The 18,225-nt window shown below is 44.7% G+C and overlaps 1 protein-coding gene across 1 annotated transcript in view; it reads right to left on the bottom strand.

Annotated features, from left to right (window-relative positions):
* Nipal2 (NIPA like domain containing 2) overlaps positions 1–18,225 on the bottom strand; it is an 86,644-nt gene that overhangs the window by 14,219 nt on the left and 54,200 nt on the right. The window contains exons 5-6 of the mRNA XM_057792835.1: positions 14,335–14,456; positions 4,365–4,461 (exon numbers count right to left, since the gene is read on the bottom strand). Coding sequence (XP_057648818.1) covers positions 4,365–4,461; positions 14,335–14,456 — 219 coding nt within the window. The remainder of the gene's footprint in view (positions 1–4,364; positions 4,462–14,334; positions 14,457–18,225) is intronic.

Below are 18,225 nucleotides of genomic sequence, written 5' to 3' on the forward strand. Positions count from 1 at the left end.
ATGAAGCTTCCAGTCTTGGGATTGGGTTACACCTAGTTGGCCAAAGGGGTCCCACAGGAATCCCTAAACAACCCAGGCTGTTACCAAGGCTACAGGTTTCTCTCCACAAGTGACAGCTTCCCCTTGCTGAAGACAGCGCCTACACAATGCGTTGAACATGGAGAAGTTGACTTGGCACCTGTACAGAGCTGTCACCCCTACGTGCTAGCATCATTGGCACAGGAAGGGACTCTGCACATTACCAAAAGAAATGTAAACACCAAGCCAGACACAGACCCTCTGATCTATTGTGAAAGTCCTGCCGGCAAGGTATGCTAGGGTTGGTAACCAACCAATCAACAACAGTGTGAGTAACCAGCCAATCTCTGATTTGACTTGAGGCACACTCCACGAGATGGAATCCATACCCAATACTGCTTGGGTGACTGAGCCTGAGGAGAGAGAGTTTGGGGTCACAAGGGTAAAACCAAATGCTACTGGTATAAAATAAAAGTAGCAACAAAATGACTCCTAATGACATTCTGCTCCACTCATAGACCAGTGCCTTGCTCAGCCTTCATCAGAGAAGCTTCCTCCTGCAGCAGACAGAACAAATACAGAGACCCGCAGCCACACATTATGCCAAGAGAAAGAGACCTAGGAACACTAAGCCCTAAATGGATGTCTCCACCAAATCCCTCCCCTCAGGGCTCAGAGAACCCTGTATAAGAGGAGGCAGGAAGAGAGTGAGAGTCAGAGGGGATGGGGGACAATCGACATGATCACAGCACGTTAGAACTCACAGAGACTGAGGCAGCGCCCACAGGGTCTACACATGTCGGCACCAGGTCCTCTGCATATAAACCTTCCAGTTTAGTGTCCTATGGGATTCCGGAATGAATGGAGTGAGTCTCGCTTTCTTGTGCCTTCACCAGGCTCCTTTCCTTCTGCTTGTTTTGCCCAATTCTGATGTGTTAATTTTTGTATTCATTTATTATATTTTACTTTATTAATCTTATTATATTATTATCCCTTAGAAGCCTGTTTGTTTTCTAATGAGAGACAGAAAGGGAGATGATTCAGATGGAAAGGGAGGAACTGGGAGGCATAGAGGGAGGGGAAACTGCAGTCAGGATATATTGTGTTAAAAAATCTATATTCAGTGAAAGGAAAAAACATTAAAAGTGTGTGTGTGTGTGTGTGTGTGTGTGTAAGAAATGATGTCACAAGATACAGGCAAGACAGCTACTCATTGGAAGCCCCTTTGTTTCCCTTCTCTTCCTCCCTCCTTCCCTCTCTCCTTTCCTTTCCTACTTTTTTTTTCTTAAATATATTTTTTGAGATAGGGTCTCATTTAGCTCATATTTGACCTCAAGCTCAAGTATGTAGCTGAATCTGGCCTTGAACTCCTGATTCTCCTGCATGCATATCTAAAGTACTAGGATGATAGACGTTTTCATCTGCCACACGATCAATTTATTAGATCAGCAAAACTGCCCACACACGTCCACTCCCTCTCACCCGCCTCCAGTTTGCCTCGTGTGTGCTTTCTTGTTTATTTTTATTTTAATTTCACGAGTATGGGCATTTTGTCTGCATGCATGTCTGTGTCCCACTTGCATGTCTGATGCCTGCAAAAGCCAGAAGACGGCATCTGATCCCCTGAAAATGGAGTTACAGATGGTTGTAAGCCACCACGTGGGTGCTGGAACTCAAGCCCAGGTCCTCTGGAAGAGCAGCCGATGTTCCTAACCACTGAGCCATCTCTGCAGCTGTTCATTTGTGCTTCTAACATGTGCAGGAAAGCACACTGTGTGCTGCATTTCCGTGTTATACAACACTACACGTTTTTCAAATTTCCCCATGGCTTTTATAACTCATTTTTCTTGTAAAAGTCACTAGTGACTAGCACGGTATTAATCAACAATTGTAGGTTTTAATATTAAGTATTTTCACCATGATCTTGAATCTATGTGCTACAATTAAACCTGGGTTCGCAATTCGTGCGATTGCAGTTGGAGCACTGTTAATGCTTCCAGGATTTTATAAGTATCTAGTTTTGTAATTATTTTCTGTTTTTATTTCACTGTGAATGTGATTTGTCCTGTTTCAGCTTTCTGGAACGTATCAAGGACCTTTTGGTAGCCCATTATAAAGTCTGCATTTGTAAATAGCACAGCACACGAAGGAGGGCCACTCTGTTTTCAGGAGAGAGCGTCCAGTAGAAGATGGTCCAGTGCAACACTAAGTATTCAAATCTTCTACTTCAAAGCATTTGTCTGTCTCTTTGTCTTCCATGAGCAGAGAGACGTCTCCTATGCCTCTTACCATTCTATAAGTGTGCCTTTCTGAGATTTTTTTTCCATTGCACGTTCAACATGATGCACCTCTGGACTAGACTCTTCTTCCTTTTCTTCTTCCTCCTCCCCACCCCTCTTCCTCCTCTTCTTTTTCTCCTACACAGGGTCTCACTATGTAGTCTCAGCTGTTTGTGAACTCATGATGCACATGCTTCAAATCCTCTTGCCTCCCAAGTGCTAGGATTAAAGTTGGCATCCCCGCGCCCAGCTAGACTAGACTCTTATCAGAACGCTTCTGCTCATCACATTTAATGTTCTCTGCCTGATTTTTAACTTAGCAAAACACGACACCTGCTTTCCTCTACTTCAGGTATATGTCACACAGTTCTAGACAAGGTATGCATGTTTATACGCTCATTTCACATCTAGGAAGGCTGATCAGACAGGGAGCTGGTCCCAAAGGAGGTTCTTGCTCTAGTACTCAGTGCTAATCATGGCAGGTGTAGAGACCTGAGAAGGAGGGGCTTGGGAAGGACTCATTCTAGAAGATAGCAGGTATGTGTGTGGCTATTTCAATAATCTGCACAGAGCTGTCCCAGGCGCACGGGCTGAATCCAATTCAGAACCTTTTTTTTTTTTTTTTGGGTTTTTGAGACAGGGTTTCTCTGTGGCTTTGGAGCCTGTCCTGGAACTAGCTCTGTAGACCAGGCTGGTCTCGAACTCACAAAGATCCGCCTGCCTCTGCCTCCCAAGTGCTGGGATTAAAGGCGTGCGCCACCATCACCCGGCTTTTTGAAAATTACTCTGAGAGTTTTTCTGAAGTCCAATTTGAAAATCTTCCTTTTGAAAAACTGGTTTCATCTACATTTATGTTCACAACCTGACCTTAATTCTGTTATGCTCCTATTTCAACATCTCTTTTATTTTCATTCTTTTTCTATAAGGTGTATGTTTTCTCTTTTCTTATTTACTTCTGAAAATAATTCAAAGTTCCCTCTGTTTCTTGATCTCTAAAACACCTGCAGATGGTGTTTTGTGTAGGGTATATTTGTTTCTAAAAGTGTCATAAACACAAATCCTCTGATGCAGAGAAGAGGATTAAGTGATAAGGTGGAGAGATGAGGGCCCAGCATCTCATTAGTGGGGTGAGGTACACCTGCCCCAGCATGGCAGAGAGGGGAGGGCCCAGCACCTCATTAGTGGGGTGAGGCGCACCAGCTCCAGTGAGGCCAGTACAGTCCATCAAGTTTGGTCCATCTTATGGCAAAGAAGGAAGAGTTCTAAATAAAGTATTAAGAGGAAATTACTCAAAACGGGCTGTGAGCGATCTTCGTGTTGGCATATAAGTATATGAGAAAAATCAGGAGATAGGAGATGAAAGGGAGAAAAAAAGTACAGAAAATAAGTTGTTATCTAAGTATTAGGTTCCAAACTTTTCCAGGAGCCACTGGGACAAGAAGTAAATGAAGAATGAAAGAAATATAGTATCTAAGAAAATCATGCTATCCATGCTTATGTTTCATATTAACTATAGTTAAAAATATAAACAGGATAGACTTGTTAAGTTCTGTGCCAAATTGAGTCCCTTGGTTTCTTCCCTTTTTTTTTTTCTTCAAGACAGGGTTTCTCTGTAGCTTTGGAGCCTGTCCTGGAATATGTTCTTGTAGACCAGTCTGGCCTCGAACTCACAGAGATCCACCTGTCTCTGCCTCCCGAGTGCTGAGATTAAAGGCATGCGCCACCACCGCCCGGCTGGTTTCTTCCTTTTAATATTTTCAATTATCTTCTTAAAAATCTTCAGCTTCTCAGGGAGGAAAACATTACCAACAGATGAAAAACTTAAGTACATTTTAAAAAGAATTAAATATGTATAAATTGAGATATGATATACAAAGTATAATTCGGATTTTCTTTTTGAGGGTCAGAGGTTGAAAAACAGAAACAGTGAGAAAGGGAATAGCGTGTCCGGGATTTTCCTTTGATGGCCTGACTTGGCACAGCACAGAGACTCAGACCACAAATCAGGGCTTTGCCAAGCAAGGAGTGCCACCAGGGCGAGACTCACACCATGAAGCAGGTCCTTACCGAGGAGTGCCACCAGGGTGAGCAGGATCACAAGGTGCTTCAATCCTTTTCTCTTATGAAAATACAGAAGGATGCAGAAAACTAGGATTTCTAAAATCTAAAAATGAAACAGATTTTTAAAAAAGTGTTAAGTTACTCTATATAGCCCACAAGATGCCCCAAACATCTGCTTGGATTTGCCATGGTTCTCTTGCTGGCTGGGATGGCTGCGGTTCCCAGGGCTGACTGTAAATGCAGGGTGGCACCAACACCCTCAGTCCGGCCTCCCAAAGAGCTCGAACGCTGCCCACCTACCGGCCACGCCAAGCCCAGCTCTCCAGCTCCAGCCCCACTGCCATTCTGGTCTCATTGGCCCAACTGTTCCTTGTCCCTGTGTGCGCTGAGCAGCCATGCTGTGCTACACTGGTCAACCGCTCAAGTCTTGATTCCCCATGTCTTGCCTGGTCTTTCTGCAGCCATGCACCACTGCAGGGCCCCCCAGCTTTACCCCCTTTACCCTCTGCCAGTCTCCTTGCAAGGCTGTGACCATCTTCCACTTTGCCTGACTCTACCCTTGCCTCTCAACACTCCTACCATTTGGCAGTCCAGAATTATTTAAAGCTGTGGATTAATAAATGAAATGTGGTATATTAAAACATTTTATTTAGCTATAAAGGGCAAGCAGGATAATGGGCTGAAATCATATTACATTAAGAGAAATAAGTAAATCAGACTCAGAAAAACAAAATAAAAGAAACAGCTGTGCATGGGATTCATGCAGATTGATACCGGGAATGAAAATAGAAATTAGATAGACCCAGTCATTCTTTGGCTGGAATTTCTTATGGCTTTCCATCCCTTGTATATTAAACACCAAATTTTCTCCTGGGTAACAGAGTTTAGCTTCTGCTACAGAACTCATAGCTGGTCCAGTCTGTGCCAGTCATGGTGTTCTCTTATTCTTTCTTGTTCTCCCTCTTCCTCCTTCCCTTGCCTCCCTCCCTCACTTTAGCTCAGTGGTTCTCAAGCCCTCGGGGTTGAACCACACTTTCACAGGGGTCACGGCATTAGGAAGGCTGAAAGCCACTGCTCTAGGTCTTCGCTATTCTCAGACGTCTCTTCCCCGATCTTCACGCAATGGCTCCTGTAGTGTGGAGCTGCGGGCCTGCTTTTCGTCCTGCCCGGCTCCCGCACGGCTAGCTTTACACCAGAAATAATTACACGGAAACTGTATTCTTTTAAAGACTGCTTGGCCCATTAGCTCTAGCCTTTACTGGCTAATTCTTATATAACGATCAACCCATCTCTAATAATCTGTGTAGCATCAGTCTTACCGGGAAAGATTCAGCATGTCTGACCTGGCGGCTTGCTTCATTGCATCTGGCTCTGAGAGGAGCTGCCCTGCATCTGCCCGGGAGAGGGGAGCATGGCGTCTGAGCTCACTTCCTCTTCCTCCCAGCATTCTGTTCTGTTTACTCCACCCACCTATGTTCTAACCTATGAGGGCGAAGCAGCTTCTTTATTATTTAAACAATGGCCTTCCTCCATCAGGCTCCTTCTGGTCCTTCAGCTCTCAGCTGAAATGTCACCGCCTCTGAGGTTTCCCTGATGACTTGATGTATAAGAGCCACCCTGTTATCCTGCACAGCCCAGCTTCAGGTTATCAACAGTGACTGTGTTTCTGGCTGTTGCTTCTCTGTCTTCCCAACTACAGACAGACCAAGTCAGTTCAATGAAAGCAGGGATTCTTTCTGTTCTGTTTGTCACTCTCTCTGTGTCCAATGCACAGTTGGTCACTCAATGAGTATTTATGGAATTCACAGATCTATTTCAAACAGCTTGCCTGCCAAGCAGACCTAATATCCAACAAACTGAAGAAATCACTGAGTTAAGGACCTCACTATTTCCAGAACTGAGTTTTACATATAGAGCCTTCTCTAAATACTGTACTTCCTGTTTGGGCTCCAGATCCTGCCACTGGCTAGGTCTCTCTCATTTAGGAAGCTTTCCGTATAATATGGAAGACTGAATTATCCTTTCAATTTTCCCCTGGTAAGTGAGGCCAATTATTACCACTTTTCTGTATAGGAAATATTTGCAAGGTCATTAACTAAGACGCTCTACAAAAGCTGTCCAAGAGCTTTTCCTCTGTCCTCCCTAGAGCTCCTATGTCCTCCCTAGAGCTCCTCTGTCCTCCCTAGAGCTCCTCTGTCCTCCCTAGAGCTTCTCTGTCCTCCCTAGAGCTCCCTATGTCCTCCCTACAGCTCCTCTGTCCTCCCTACAGCCCCTATGTCCTCCCTAGAACTCCCCATGTCCTCCCTAGAGCTCCTCTGTCCTCCCTAGAGCTCCCTATGTCCTCCCTAGAGCTCCTATGTCCTCCCTAGAGCTCCTATGTCCTCCCTAGAGCTCCTATGTCCTCACTAGAGCTCCCTATGTCCTCCCTAGACCTCCTATGTCCTCCCTAGAGCTTCTACGTCCTCCCTAGAGCTCCCATGTCCTCCCTAGAGCTCCTATGTCCTCCCTACAGCTCCCATGTCCTCCCTACAGCTCATATGTCCTCCCTAGAGCTCCCTCTGTCCTCCCTAGAGCTCCCTATGTCCTCCCTAGACCTCTTATGTCCTCCCTAGAGCTCCTATGTCCTCCCTAGAGCTTCTACGTCCTCCCTAGAGCTCCCATGTCCTCCCTAGAGCTCCTATGCACTCCCTACAGCTACTATGTCCTCCCTACAGCTACTATGTCCTCCCTACAGCTACTATGTCCTCCCTAGACCTCCTATGTCCTCCCTACAGCTACTATGTCCTCCCTAGGGCTCCCTATGTCCTCCCTTAAGGCCTTGGGTGTTTCTGTCTCCTTCTACCTTTAACAGGAAGGCCTTCTTGGCTGAGCATCCCTCAGTGCAGGCTTCCAGTTCTCACCTAATGTTAATTGTCACACTGGATTCACGACCAGGGGACAGAGGGCCCTCCCTCAAGAGCAGAGCAGGGAACATCTGCTTCGTGCCTACTTTAAGTTTTGGTGAGGCAGGATACAGAGAGTTGTAGTTCTGAAAATCATGCAGATTCTTTCCCCTTCTCACATTCCACCTCTGTGGCTTCAGATAAATAAAACATGAGCTCTCATTATCTACAGAAGGGCTATGGTGGCACTGGGTTCTGCCTTGTGTCAAGAGGTCGCACAGCTCCCAGGGATAAAATATTCAAGCAGCATGAAGAATGTCCGTTCTTTTCTACACTCCTCTCTGAATTAGGCAGGCAGCTGTGGTTTCATGGGCTCCTGCATCCCATGGAGAAGCCTCATTGGCGACTGCCCCTGGGAGCCCACTGTGCACTGCTCTCAGGGCTCTCTTTACATCAACTCACCAAGCCTTCCAGCCACCCGAGGAAGCGGGTTCTATGACTATCTTCATTCTGTGGGTGAGCAAACGGGGGCCTGTTGTGTATGTGGGGTGTGTTGAAGAACACTGTTTCCAGAAAGCAGAATAATGCCACCTCATCCAAAGAGGCCCATGTTCATTTGTTCACACCTTGGCGTATTGCCCTGGGGCTCTGCAGCTAGGGTTAAGGTTTTGGACCTGAAATGGGAGATGATCCTGGGTGATTTGAGCCCGTGAGCCCCTGAAAGCAGAACCGCTGCAGTCACAAAGATGGGCAGATCAGGAAAGGCCGAGGAAGGTCCTGCTAAGAACCTGTAGGAAGGGGAAGAGTCAGGGTCCTCCCTGGAGGCTGTGGAAGGAGCAGAGCCTGCCAGTGTCTTAACTCTAGTTCAGGGTCCAGCACGGTAACTCATTTCCATTGTTCCCTGCTGCTGAATTTGTAAAAATTTGTTATGGGATTCATAGGAAATTTATTCAGGTTTCAGTTCCTGAAGTCTTTTCCAAGGTATGGTCTTCAAGATAAATTTTCTGAGTTGGTATGGTGGTTTGAATAGCAATGGCCCTCATAGACTCATGTGTTTGAATGCTTGGCCCATAAGGAATGGCACTATCAGGAGGAGTGGCCTTGTTGGAGGAAGTGTGTCGCTGTGGAGGTGGGCTTTGAGGTCTCCTATGCTCAAGCTATGCCCAGTGTGGCACCCAGTCTCTGTCTGCTGCCTGTGGATTAAGACATAGAACCCTCAGCTCCTTCTCCAGCACCATGCCTGCCTGCATGCTACCATGTTTCTTGCCATGACAATAAGAGACGAAACCTATGAACTGTAAGCCAGCCCCAGTTAAATGCTTTACTTTATGAGTTGGTGTCTCTTCACAGCAATAGAAACCTTAAGACAGTTGGTTTTGGAGTTTCTTTTTGTCTCTCTCTCCCTCCTTCCCTTTCTCTCTCCATTACTCTAACTGGCCTAGGACTCATATAGACCAGGCTGGTCTTGAACTCACAGAGATCCACCTGCCCCTGCCTCCAGAGTTCTGGGATTAAAGGTGTGCACCATCATGCTTGGCACTTGGGGGGGGGTTCTTAATTGGTTCTTGAATCTAATTAGAATTAATGGTACTAGAGCTTAAAGAAAATGTCTTAAAAGAAATAGATTTTAATCATATATTCCTTAACAGCTATCCTGTTGGTTTAGTAATAAGGGATCAATGGCTATCTAGGAGATGGCATGTCAAAATGGATGAATTTCACCAATCTGAGTTTATCTCCTATTTCTCTTTGTCAAAAAGACTTACTTTTAATTTTAACCTCTCTCTCTCCCCTACCCCTGTGTGTATGCTTGAGTGTGGGTTCCTACGGAGGTCAGGAGAGGGCACTGGGTTCCTGAGCTGTAATTACTGGTGATTGTTTAATCAGCTGATGCAGGTGCTAGGAACTGCAGTCCTTTGCAAGAGCAGTACATGCTCAAAATCACAGAGTCATTTTTCCAGCCTCACCCTTCTTCTTTCTTGAAAGCTGAGCCATTCAGAAGACTTTTTTTTTTTTGGGGGGGGGAGTCTCACAGAAATAGGGTCTGTCAAGGTTCTCTGTAGACACTTTGATCCTTGGTAGACAGTTGCCCTGATCTTGCATTTCCGTGAAGTGTTGGAGAGTGCCCTCCAGAGAAAGACAATCTTGGCGTTGAGTCCTGCCTCTCTGAATGTGTGTATATTGACTTTGGCCTCTCTCTCTGCCTCAGTTTCCTTTTCTGGGAGGCAAAGGAGCCAGTGGTGCCCACTCATGGGGCTGCTGCTGCAGGGGTGAGGTGCAGAATGTGTGCGGCTGTGCACAGGCCTTGTCTGCTCTGTCAGAGCCCCCTACGGAGCGTCCCCTGCTGCAGGGGTGAGGTGCAGAATGTGTGCGGCTGTGCACAGGCCTTGCCTGCTCTGTCAGAGCCCCCTACGGAGCGTCCCCTGCTGCAGGCACGCAGTGTTGTTTGCATCTAGACAACAGCGCAAAGGAATCTCACAAGAGAAATGTTTAATAAAAACACAGCTTTCTTCCTCCAGGTTCACAGCGCCAGATGGTGGGTGTTGAATCAGCTTTGTCAGAACTGCAGACTTAATAATCAGCATTGGGCACAGAATTACTTCAAATGATAGGTTTGGGCCCCTGCCACTGCTGATTTGAGGAGAGAAAATGAGCACTGTGTAGATTATCGTGTGAGGGATTTTATGTTCAGAACAGAAGTTTCAATTTGAGTAGTTTATTGGAAAGTCTGGGTGGGCAAAACAGCCATCACCAAGCCTGCCAAGGAGCATGATGTAATTGAGGCTTAGGGCTGCACTTCCTGTGTGGGCTGCAAAGAACACATTAACAGGTGTGTTACGCAAGGAATGGCTCTATAACTCCTTGGTCAAGCAGGACACATGGGACCAAGGGAACGTAAGCTCCTCTACTACCTTTAGCCCACTGACACAGGTTTCCCGGAGGGATTGTGCTGTGTAGTGTCTTTCCAAATTACTCTGACCTTGAGACCCATTCAGCCTAGACTTTTGGCAGGTGTGAGGAAGCAAACTATTCTTCTGTGGCAGATGGGCCTGGCAATGCTGGGGCAGAGGGTGAGCGACTGATTCTCCCCCGTCAGCAGACACAAGGCTTCTCAGATCCCTTTTCTGCACAAGGACGCCTAGCAGGGGACAGGCTCCTGGTTTGTGGTGAGGTTTCATTTAACAGAGAGCTGGAGATATCACAGACATCCAGGTCAGCACGTACGTGAAGGGTGAGAGATGAGCTGGCCTGGAATGTAACTATACAATTCCTTTGTGGAAAATGTAAAACTGATGGAGACTTTAGGATATTTTTATTCATTTGGTATGTTAGTCTGATCAATCCTGAGAAGCAATTCAGATGCTGTCATTATACCTGGTGTGATATAGAAACGATGAACGACTTGTCAAAAGCTAGGGTTTTGGGGGGTGGTGTTGAGACAGGGTCTATATACCCCAGCATGGTCCTGAACATGTGATCTTTCTACTATCTGAGTGCTGTGATTACCGCCATGTGCCGCCACACCAAGCTCAAAGAATAGTCTTAATATAATCATAACCTTTGTAAAAACTAAAGAAAAGAACACAGCAACCAAGAAAAAAAGCACCAAATCTACCACATCTGAAAACTGAACTTTGATTATGATCATTCCCCTAACACAACAGTGCCACTCAACTGTAACTTATTAAAGACTTATTTTATAAATATCTAAAAGTAGTTATACTTTTCTGTGTGGAATTTATTTTGAAATAATTATAATATGGTTTTCAGAACTCAAAGTCTTTCTTAGGATGATAAACTACTTTCCTCTCTATTACCTAGGTTACGATATACACTGCACTAGGTTGAATGTGTGAGTAAATAAATGAATCTAAGAGCTAGCTTTGAGGACATCTAGCTGTGAGGGTGTGGGAATGGGGGATGAAACTGGGAGGAGTTGGGGGAGGACTGGGGCTATGGTCAAAATACGTTGTATGCAAGAATGCAATTCTCAAAGATCAAAAAAATGATATAAAACAATTATCTTTAGAAAAATATCAAAATGTAATTAAATTTGGAGTATTTTTGTCCATCTGTAAGGTTTAATAAGAAGTTCATGAACTGGGTATGCGTCTCAGTAGTAGAATTCTTGCCTAGGGTGTGCTGGGTCTGGTTTCAATCCTCAGTACCATGAGGAAAAAAAGAAAAGCAAAGATTTAAAAAGGAAGTTTTGTCCTTTTTAGATGTATTCTCGGGTACTAAAAACAATACAAGATACGTCATCATTAAGCCATGTAGTTTATTCCAGAAAAGAAGGCTTGATGCATCTTTAATCTCCCGAGGATCCAACTCAGGCTATTAATTTTCTGCTCATAGGCTATGTCACTTTTTTGTTACTGGATGAAGCATTTGTTTTGCCTGTAGGCAAAAAGTTGTAATGTGTTGGTCAGATTTCAAGCCTGCACTACCATGCAATATTTAATAAAGTATAAAGAACAGAAGTAAATCAGCGATTAAAGCTCCGTCTAGTGCTTAGAGTTGATTGATGAAAGCCGTGGTAGTTAAAAGACTATGATGACGGACAAGTAAGAAAATGAATAGGGTGGGGTGAAGGCAGGGCATGAAGAACCCTACGAAGGCTAACTTGAGTTGGGAAGCCAAAAGCCCAAAACTAAGGGCAGGGGCTAAGGAAGAGCTGCTAAGTGATGGGCAGGGTGAAAATGAAATCTAAGATATTAAGAGCCTGGCTAGCAACATATCACAAACAGGCATTTCTTTAGGCAGGGCATTGTTGAGTAATGGGCTAGCTGATTGGCTGATTAACCAATAATTCTCCCGTGGCAGTGCATTGCTGGAGTAGAGGACAGGTAAATAGGGAGTTATGTCATGATGTGGGCTGTAAAAAAAGCATAGCAAATAGAGAAACCAGCTTTGTAATTTTTCCACAGAAGAGGCTGCATCAGAGTTGTGTCCATGAGGCTGAGTTTGCAGGGAGCTAAAAGATAATGGAGTTATAGGTTAGAGGAAGCAGGGTACTTCCCTGGCAAAGGAACCATAGGCAAAATGGCACTGAGTTACATGGCTGACAGGGTGATACCCGTAGTTACCAGCATGATGTTGACGAGCAAGGAGGACAAGCTTCTTAAGACACTGCCAGCATGGCCTGAGATGATGGAAGCTTGGATGGATGCAATGACAATGGGGATACAAGAGAGGGGTCAGGTTCAAGAGACTTTAAAACATGTAAGGATGGAGATTGGGGAATCAAGATGTGAGAAGTCATATGTCGCTCAGGTTTCCAACATGGCAGACTGACACAGAAAAGATAAGAGATGAAAAAGTTTGGGGGCAAAATACGAGTTTCGATTCTGACAATTTACATTTGAGAAACCGTGGAACATTCACGAAGGGGTGAGTAATGATTGAGCAGGGAGCAAATGCAGGCTGTGAAGAGTCAGGAGAGGCCTGGGAAGAGGTAGGTATGGATTGCAAGAACATGATGCCATGTGAACAATGGCGTCTGTGCTGAACTTGAAACAAACGAGAGGTGCCTGGGAGGAAAACTCAACTGAAGAGTTACCTCCATCAGACTGGCCCATGGGCGTGTCTGCGGAGGCGTCTTCCTGATGAATGACTGACAAGGGAGGACTCCTCCAAGTGTGGGCAATCCCACTTCTGGGCAGGTGACCCTGGGTTGGGTAAAAAGTCATGGGAAGAATTCCTGTTTCTCCGGGCTTTCTTCTTCACTTCTACCTCTAGGTTTTTGCTTTGAAGCTCTTGCCCTAGCTTCCCTTGATCATGGACTGCAAACTGTAAACCATGTAACCTTCCCCTCACCCCACTAGCTTTTGGTCGTGGTGTTTATCACAGCAATAGAGAAACAAACTAGAACAGGATTGTTTTAGAAGGTCTTGGTAGCGTATATTGTGTAAGGAGACATATATGGTTGGCAGATGAAGAGGGGCCCGCAAAGAACCCAAAATGGAGCAGTCAGAGGAGGAAAGAAATGTAAAATATACCAAGAAAGTCAAGAAAGAGAGACATTCAAGATGATAGGCATGGCGTAAACACTGCACAAGGTTCAAGAATTCCTTCTCTCCTTCCCCCCCTCTTTCTGTCCCTCTCTCTCCCTCATTTCCTATCAGTAAAATAGAGAGAGATCTACTAATTGTAATGAGAAAGGAGTAGATGGGAGCTGAGGAATGGTGGTTTGGAAGGCCACGGTATAGTTTATTCATGGTGCGTAGTATCTGAACACTTAAAAGCACAGTCATTATTTTTCTGTGGGGTAAGAGGAAGGAAAAAAGAGGGTAAAAGTGGAGAACATTTGTGGACGTCTGTGTTCCAGTGGTCAGGGTCACGTCAGAGATAGTGAGACAGAGAACTCTTGTCATGTTGACAGCTGTGACATGAACCTAATGTATTCCCCGGGGGGCAAAGTTTTCCTGTAAAACCCGTAAATGTCAACAGCTTTTAATACTAAGTTGGTAAAGCAAGATAACCTTTTTCTGCATCAAAGAACTAGATCAGATACCTTTTTTAGGTCACTTCTAATCCTAAAAAATGTATGAATCTATAGGCTTCAATTCTTGTTATTGAATTTACAAGTATTTTGTCAAACTAGTAAATGCCCACTTAGGCAATTCCATTTCTTTCTAATACGTGTCTTTTATAGATTCCTCTTTTTCTTTCCCCAATCTCAGCTGCATTCTGTAGTGAGTTATATATCTACTGCTGATCCAATTCCTTCTTTATACTTACCGAAAGCTGCCATTGTATCACATAAAACATCTCAATCAATGTCTTCAGCTGCCTATTTACCAGCTCCTTCCTTCCCTCCTCCTCCCTCCTCCTCTGTCCCTCCTCCTTTCCACACATCCCTTGGGACAGTATCATTGCTGCAGCTTTGATCTCAATGAACACATTTTGGCAGATGCTTCAACAGTGACTTAGCATCTCAAATCCCTCAGTACTGGTAACATACACTTACACTTTAGTCACTGTGCTGAGAAGAAAGGGCTGCGTGGGTTTCCTAAGACCGTAGCCCCCCCGCCCCCCCACCCCGTGGTCTAGAGAATATACATCAGAAGCTGTAAAAGATGTAGAACCCTTACCACGTAGACCAGGAACTGCCAGCCAACAAAATAATACTGTACTGTTCTTGCTGAGATCGCCTGGGTCATATTTGGAGCAAAATTCACCAATAAATACATTCCTGCAAATGCCAGGGTCATACCTTTGAATAAAAAAGGAGAGACAAACCAAATTAAAAAAAAAAAGACTAAAGATTTTCTTTTTCCTCTTTCCCGTTGGGGCAGTGTCTTGCTATGTTGTCTGAGTTGGTTTGGAACTCATTCTATCATACAGGCTTGAACTCACAATCTCTCCTATCCCAGTCTCTCAAATACTGGACTACAGGTGCGTATTATCAGCATGGCTACCTTAAAACTTTTCTTGACACAAACATTACCTAGAGGGAGTATTGTTTGTTAAAATTCAGGCAGTTCTTGGCCCCCCCGCCATCCCATTAAAATGCAAGTACCAAGCCATTCTTAAAGAGTACCACATCTTTAAAGGAGATGAAAATCTAACAATAGACAAGACAGGACTTGACTCCAGACTTTGTTGTCCCATGTGGGTCCTACCCTCCCCAGGGTTTTCCCCAAACACAGAGAAGATCAAAGCAAGCACAGCTGGAGAGGTAAGGACAGCTTATCTGACTGTTCCCACACTGTGTACAAATCAGTCTACCTAAACCTCGGTCATCTCGATTGAGATGGATGTGCCTGGACTGGAGGATAGGGCAGCCAGTCCGTCTCACGATGATCAGCTCTCGCTCACTCATTCCTGGGGCCTGTGAGCTCGGGGGTCTAGACTTTGAAACTTAGCAATGGGCACTTTAATTGGTGTCGTGGATGGCAGTCCTTCCAGAAGTAACTGGGGCGAGAGGGACCCCACTGTAGAATTCTAATAATCTGCTAGGATCTAGAACCCAGGGGTAGCATCGTAAAGACAGATCACACCATGAACTTATCTGAGCTCATCTCTTCAGCACTGCTTAGAACCATGGAGACAAGAGACACATGGGAGGGCAGCCAAGGAGCGGTGGCCCTTCTGAAAGGTACTAAAAACTGCCTGTTTATACATGATTAGCAGCCTGAGAGAACTTATCTAAGTAGCCCAGATACTACACTTGAAACACCTTCTTACACTACTGAACACACCTCTGTTGTGGATATAACTTACAAACAGCTTTGAATCCAACTGGAAGAGCCTGATCTATCTGTAAATCTGGCGGTTTGAGGGGCGGATTTCCTAGCCCTCCTGACCACGTGACATGGTCTAGGTTTTGAACTCAGTTCATGAGAACAGTGTTTAATGTTACAGAAGTTTGACAACGACCTATGCAGGGCCTACAAGTTTCCTGTCACTGATAAATACACGTTAGAATACATTGTGAAGACAAGATTATACACACAGTTTTTAGAGCTGTTTCTAATGAGAACTTCTAAAATGAAAAACAATATACATTATTAAACACTTCAGTAAAAGCAAAATAATAAAAACACACACATAAACTTGGGGGAAATACTGGCCAGTCTTGTTCTTCCTTTAGAAAACAAGAGGATTATTTCAAATTAGGTTTCTAGAAGGAAGGGGTTTTTAAAAGATGAGTTTTCTAAACCTGATATGATAAAGTAGCATAAATCCACTGGGCACACTCTAAAATGTTTCAGAACTTCCAAGTTTCCTTTTGTGGAGTCCAATTTTTATTGACTTTTAAGTCCCTTTGCCAAAGTTTCTCTCCTCACCTTACATGACCCAGCACCCACTAAACTTCCTGTGTTGTGATGTAATCTGGAGTTGGTGACACGTGCGTGCGGAACAAAATTCCAGAGGGTTCAGTAGGACTGACCAGCTAAAAGCCACATGTCTCTCACTTGCTGATGGCCCACCAGGCGCCCTGCCTAGAGTCTGCCACCAAGGATCCTTCCTAGGCTTTTTTTTCCAGAGGTGTGTGTGTGAGTGTGAATGTGTGTGAGAGTGTGTGTATGTGTGTGTATGTGTATGAGTGTGTGCATGTATGTGTATGTATGTGTGTGAGTGTGTGTGTATGTATGTTTGTGAGTGTGTGTGTATGTATGTTTGTGAGTGTGTATGTGAGTGTGTGTGACTGAGTGTATGCATGTGTGTGTATGTGTGTGTGAATGTGTGTGAGTGTAAGAGTGTTGTGTGTGAGTATGTATGTCAGTGTGTGTGCGAGTGAGTGTGAATGTGTGTGAGTGTATGTGTGAGGGAGTGTGTGAGTGTGTATGTGTGTGAGTGTGTATAAAAGTGTGTGTGTATGTATGTGTGTGTATGTATGTTTGTGAGTGTGTGTATGTATGTGTGTGTGATTGTGTGTATGTGTGTGTGATTGTGTGTGTGAGTGTGTATGTGTGTGTGAGTGTAAGAGTGTTGTAAGTGTGTGAGTATGTGTGTCAGTGTGTGTGCTAGTGAGTGTATGTGTGAGGGAGTGTGTTGTTGTGATAAGAGTGGCGGGTCTGCGTCCCCGGCACCCAGCCGCCTGCATGGCTAGCTTTATGCCCCGAAATAATTACACGGCAACTGTATTCTTTTAAACACTGCCTGGCCCATTAGTTCTAGCCTCTTATTGGCTAGCTCTTACATATTGATCTAACCCATTTCTAATATTCTGTGTAGCACCATGAGCTGGCTTACCAGGCAAGATCTTAACCTGTGTCTGTCTGGAGTGGGAGAATCATGGCGACTGACTGCCTCGGCTTCTTTCTCCCAGCATTCTGTTCTGTCTGCTCCGCCTACCTAATTTTCTGTCCTATCAGGGCCAAGCAGTTTTTTTTATTAATTAACCAATGAAAGCAACAGATAGATACAAGACCCACCTCCATCAGTGTGTGAGTGTGTGTGTGTGTATGTATATGTGTGAGTGTGTGTATGTATAAGTGTGTGTGAGTGTGTATGTGAGAGTTTGTTGTTTTTATATAAACAAGTTCATGTTATAGACACTGCTTTGCAACGACTTTTCCCTCACCCACACTGTGAGAAGACGCAAGGCAAACTCTTTTGAATCTTCTCAGTATTCCGTCATTTGAGGAGGTCTTGCTTGTTTGACGTGATTTTTGTCACTGCTTCACATCTGCTTCTGTATTTCTTATCTAAAAATCTTTGTTGCATTTCAAAACAGAATCCAAATAGGATGGCTGAGGATTTACGACGAGCCCTTCACAATCTCTTTTAATGTTTATTATTTCATCTGTGCCTCAAACCGTTGCAAATCAAGAGGGCGGCCCTACAGCACTTTATTCGTTCTTTCTGCTTAATCATTTCAGATTTGGACACCTCAGGATAGCTTTGCGCCTGGTAGGTGTGTGCTTGTTTGCTTTATGCCCTCTGTAGTTTTGTTGTTTGTTTGTTTGTTCTTGAGACAGGCTCTTGCTAGGGGTAGAGACTGCAGGCCTGCCTGACCTTGAACTTCTGACCTTTCTGCCTTAGCCTCTTCAATGCAGGGATGATAATCTGTGGTCTCATGACTAACTTACTTGTGGTTTTTAAACGTGATTGCCTGTCTCCTTTCGGGGTTATTCATATTTTCATAAGGGGTTGAAAGTGTTGATGTCAGTTCCTGTCAGCTGATGTGTTTGTGACACCTCTTTTCTCTCTACGGCCCGAGCTGTCCATTTCTGATACATTTTATTTCAGTGTTGTGCTGTCTCTTCTTTTGAAAGATGCAGATCTCTGACTGAGGAAACTTGCTGTTGACCTTCCATGGTCTTGTTAGGAATCATGCAATGGAGCCCGAGGAAGCCAGCTGCATGGATGGTCTCTCAGCTGCATCCCCAGTCAAGTCAGATTTCACTGTTACTTCCTGGACAGAAGAGCAGGCAGATTCTGCATTCCAGTAGAACTGTCTCATCTCCACAAGGCCGGCCAATCCTTTAGACCTGGGGAATGTGCCCCAAGAGGCCAGGCGAGGCAACTGCATG

The sequence above is a fragment of the Chionomys nivalis genome, chromosome 17 (genome assembly GCF_950005125.1).
Source record: "Chionomys nivalis chromosome 17, mChiNiv1.1, whole genome shotgun sequence".
NCBI lineage: Eukaryota > Metazoa > Chordata > Mammalia > Rodentia > Cricetidae > Chionomys > Chionomys nivalis.